Here is a 5,261-nt window from a genome sequence, read left to right as displayed (position 1 = left end):
CAGGATCTACTTCCAGTCCTTTCTTAGAGATAAAGTGGCCAAGAAATGACACTTTTTCTAGCCAAAATTCACACTTACTGAATTTGGCATACAATTGATGCTCTTTCAAAGTTTTGAGAATCAATCGTAGATGTTGAGCATGTTCCTCATGACTTCTTGAAAATATCAAAATGTCATCTATGAATATGACAACGAATTTGTCCAAGAATAGTTGAAATATTCGATGTATCATATCCATAAAAGCTGCAGGAGCATTGGTTAATCCGAATGGCATTACCAGAAACTCATAGTGTCCATAACGGGTATTAAAAGCCGTTTTGAGATGTCATCCTCCTTAATCCTCAATTGGTAATATCCTTGCCGCAAATCAAGTTTTGAATATACTTGAGACCCTTGTAAAACATCAAACAATTCTTCGATATGCGGAAGAGAATATTTGTTTTTGATGGAAACATTGTTAAGTTCTCGATAATAAATGCACATCCTTAGAGTTCCATCTTTCTTTTTGACAAATAATACAGGGGCACCCCATGGCGAGGTACTAGGTCGGACGTATTTCTTGTCCATGAGCTCTTGTAATTGAAGTTTTAATTCTTTTAACTCTGAAGGTGCCATTCTGTATGGAGTTTTGGATCTGGGTTGTGCTTCAGGTATTAGATCAATGGAAAACTCTACGTCTCTCTGAGGAGGTAAAGTATTGATCTCTTCAGGAAAAACCTCTGGGAATTCTTGTACAACTGAGATTTCTGAGATCTTGAGTTGATCCTTTGGCTTATTTATCAAATAAGCTAGAAATCCTTGTCCATTGTCTTTTAGTATAGCCCTAGCTTCTGCTGTTGACACTATTCCCATGGTAGGGTTAGGTTTCGAAATTATTGGATGAGAAGTTTGAAGATAAACTTCTTTTGTGTAGCAATTGAGCTTGGCTTGGTGTCTAAATAACCAGTCCATTCCAAGAATAATATCATAGTTCTTGATTGGTAATTCAATCAAATCTGCTAGATATTTTTTTTCTTGGAAGTTTAAGGGACAGTTTTTGTAAATGATGTCAGTAATCATTGTTGTCCCTAAAGGTGAGCAAATTTCGAAGCTATATGGTAGCTTCTCAAATAACAGTGGTAATTTACGTACAAAAACTTTTGAGATAAAAGAATGAGTAGCTCCTGGATCAAATAAAGTTTTTGCAGAATTAGATAATATGGTAACAGTACATTCTACGACTGCAGTGGGGTCAACTTCCTCTTCTTGGTTTCCTAAGAGGGCATAGGCTCGAGCAGGTATCTTTGGCTTTGTTGTGGGTTGAGTCTTTTGCGTACTTTTTGGACAATCTTCAATACACTGTTGCTCACTTCCGCAAATAAGACATTTCCCACCTTTTCTCCAGCACTTTTCTTCTTCATGATTTGGTAATCCACAATATCCACACTTTTTATTGTTGTTTCTTGGAACTTTTCCTTTGACAGCTTCTCCTTGCCTGACTCGTTGTGTTTTCTTTTCAAATTTTATTTTTCGGTTATTATCCACAAAAAGGTCGGGCTTCCTGATTTTCTTTTCTTCTTCCTCTTATTTAAGAAGTGTCTTGATGTCTTCTTCCACTCGTAGGGCTTGATTAACAGCAGAAACATAACTGGTAACTTCTGTGGACAGTGTTGCCCAACGAATATCGAGCTTTAACCCTTGAACAAATTTTTTCATTTTTCTTACCTCATCTTCCATGTAGTGTGGTGCATAATGTATAAGACGGTGGAATTCTGCCTCATATTGAGCTACGGTCATGTCACCTTGGACTAAATCCATAAATTCCCGTTCTCGGGTATTTAATATAACTTGAGTTATATATTTACCTTTGAACTCTTGCCGAAAATTTTCCCACGTTTTTGGGGTGTGATTCTTTGTCCACCTATGTTCCATTGTACGCCACCAGTTATGAGCTGCTTCTTCAAATAAGTAAATGGAAAAATTCACTTTTTGTTCTTCAGGATATTTGAGAATAGAGAATATTTTGTTGATTTTGCTTAGCCAAGATTCTGCTTGACAAGCATCTGGTTTTCCTTCAAACTTTGGCGGTTTGAATCTCAAAAATCTCTCAAGAGCTCGATCATTTGCCTCAAGGTGATGTTCTTGAGCTTGATCATGAGGTCCTGGTTGATTTTGCTGACAAAACTGCACAAATTGATGCATTATTTCAAACATATTTTGTATGTTTTGTTCTTGGGGGGGATTATGTTGAGCGTTCCTGGAATTTCCACCAGTTGCCGAGTTGTGGTCATCTTGAGGGGGGATGTCTTGTCCGATTCTGGCTTGAGTACTATTTTGTGAAGACGTCATTCTAAACACATAAATATAAAATATGAACATATCTTGTAATAAATGTACATAGTTATGTTAGAGGGTAAACAGTGAGTCTTATTTATAAAAAAGACATGTTTACAATACCCAAGAAAAAAAAAAACAGAAGAAGCAAACTGAGTCATCCTGAAAAGAGACATATCAATTATGAGGAAAACATAAAAATTAATGTATGACATTGTAATAAACCTTAGGCTCCTGTCTCTAGACTCTAGGCTCTGATACCACCAAAACACATATTCAATATATACAATCAAAAGTATATACATGATCAAAGAAGTGTTGCATCAAAATACAAAATATCATTTTGATCATGTCCAAAAATGCTAACAAAATAGTCTTCTTCCTTCCATCTTCTATGCATATGACCTCGGCTCCAATCAACGTCCTGGCCCGTCACTCTTATCTGCATAACATGAAATAACTGAAATGAGTATAAGACTCAGCAAGTGGAACTCTTACATATCAATCTGTACATATCATACTCTGTAAAACATGGCTTTAAAATCATTAAATACCATCTAACTCTTGAAACATGAATAACATAGTATAACAATTCAATAACGATGGTATTTCTCTTTTCTCTGTTGGATTGATATCTAAATAGTATCTATGTCTATGTACCTATATCCCATCGATATAAATCGATATTCTGTTGGGATATAAGCCTATGGTCGTTGATCAACTAATTGCATGCAATCTCTGACTATCTATTTATCAATCCAATAAATCATTTGAACTCTCTCTTGGGCATTAAAACAAACACTTTGAATACTCTTCTCTTTTGCATTCCCTTGGACATAATTGAGACATAAAAATGCCTCTAATATAAAACAAAGTGTATCAATACATAGCATGAATCAAATGGAAGGGAATAGCAAGTTAGAACCATTGAAATACAATACATATAATTCAAGTGAGCACAAGGAATGAATTCAACTTACAACCAATGGAAACCTTGATTCTAATCTCTTGGTAGAATTCCTACAACAATAAACCATGAATTGAACCATCAACATCTCAATAATCCAACAACCATACCATAAAACCCATAAAACCAACACAATCAAACATTCCATGATTCCTCCCAACACCATAAACCAAGAAATAACTAAAGCCACAAGATTACCTTAGCTCCTTGAACCCAAAATGATCTTGTTATAACTTAATAACCCAACTAGATGCTTGAATCAAAGAAACAAAAGAAAGAAAATGAGAACCCTAGCTTCCCTTGAGCTGAAGAATAGAGAAGGGTGGAGAAGAAATGAGAGAAATGAGGCAAACTCTTGTATTATATCACTTAAATCTCGAAAACACGACTTGACTGTTCATCGATCGCAGGTGCACTAACCTTTGGACCGCAGGTGCGCTATGCGTACTGAACAACAACCAAAAATCTGAAACCAACGACCGCGGGTGCACTCTCCTCTGTAGCCAACAATAAACTTTGCAACTAAAATCGAATCGCAACGTCGCTTCTCCTCATATTTCGACAACACTCTCAACAAGAAAATTGAACCTCTATACCTCATCTAACCACTACAATTGGCCTCATACCAATTGGCTCAACATACAAATTATCAAGAATTAAATCGTAATGGCACCACAATAAAACTACACAACATCTAAAATCCACAATCCTATAAACCATAAATCTCAACTCTTAACATCTAAACCATACTTAAACTTGACCAAATAGTCCATAAACATAAGAAATCTTAAACCGTACCGTTCACCAAGCTTGGATATTACACCTATCCTCGTGGAATTGTTGAAGATGTTTTGGTAAAAGTTGACAAGTTTATCTTCCCTGCTGATTTTTTAAAACTTGATATGGAGGAAGATAAAGATGCTCCATTGATTTTTGGGTGAACTTTCTTAGCCACTGGAAAAGCATTGATAGATGTACACAAAGGAGAACTCACCTTGAGAGTTGGTGGGGAAGCTGTGATATTCAACATTTATAAGGCTATTAAAGGTAACGACGAGGTGAGTACTTGTAAAAGTATTGATATAATTTACTCTTGTGTTGCTGAGATTGGTATAGGTCATACAGTAGAAGATCCATTAGAAAGATTTCTTTCTAGTACTGTCAGTAGAGTTGATGATGATGATTGGGAATTGAGAGAGCAACTTTTAGCTCTGGAAGAGTTGCCAAAGAAGGAAGCCGCACAGGAAAAATTGGAAGAAGAAAAATGTTCAGAGATAATACCTTCATCCCCTATATTGAAGGAATTGCCAAGCCATCTTTGCTATGCTTTCTTGAGTGAGAAGTTGACATATCTTGTAATTATCTCTTCCTCTCTTACTTTAGAAGAAAAAGAGAAATTGTTGAGAGTGTTGAGGAAATTTAAAACTGCATTTGGGTGGTAGATTTCTGATATCAAGGGGATTGGTCCCACCATATGCATGCATAGGATTTTAATGGAAGAGTCATACGCTCCTTATGTGGATCATCAGAGAAGGTTAAATCAAGCCATGAAAGAGGTAATGAAAAATGAAGTGTTGAAATTGTTAAATGCTAGAGTTATATATGCTATTTCTGACAGCAGTTGGGTGTCTCCTATGCAAGTAGTGCCTAAAAAGTGTGGAATGATTGTGGTAAAGAATGAAAATGATGAACTAATATCTACTCGTACTGTTACTGGATGGAGAGTATGTATTGATGATAGGAAATTGAACAATGCCACACGTAAAGATCATTTTCTATTACCTTTTATTGATCAAATGCTTGATAGACTTGCAGGTTATTGTCACTACTGTTTTTTAGATGGTTATTCAGGTAATAACCAGATTGCTATAGCACCAGATGATCAAGAAAAGACAACATTCACGTGCCCCTATGGAATGTTTGCTTTTAGGAGGATGCCTTTTGGGCTATGCAATGCACCTGCTACTTTTCAGAGGTGTAT

At 36.1% G+C, this 5,261-nt stretch overlaps 1 protein-coding gene across 1 annotated transcript; it reads right to left on the bottom strand.

The window, feature by feature from the left end:
- Window positions 1–273: 273 nt before the first annotated feature.
- Window positions 274–2,181, bottom strand: LOC140835811 (uncharacterized). Its single transcript, XM_073201217.1, has 2 exons — window positions 1,597–2,181; window positions 274–1,491 (listed from the first exon to the last, which is right to left on the bottom strand). The coding sequence occupies exons 1-2, from the start codon at window positions 2,179–2,181 to the stop codon at window positions 274–276; spliced, it is 1,803 nt and encodes a 600-aa protein (XP_073057318.1).
- Between the last annotated feature and the right edge of the window lie 3,080 nt (window positions 2,182–5,261).

The sequence above is a fragment of the Primulina eburnea genome, chromosome 7 (assembly GCF_022965805.1).
Source record: "Primulina eburnea isolate SZY01 chromosome 7, ASM2296580v1, whole genome shotgun sequence".
NCBI classification, from domain to species: Eukaryota; Viridiplantae; Streptophyta; class Magnoliopsida; order Lamiales; family Gesneriaceae; genus Primulina; species Primulina eburnea.
This window is presented reverse-complemented; position numbering and strand designations above follow the sequence as displayed.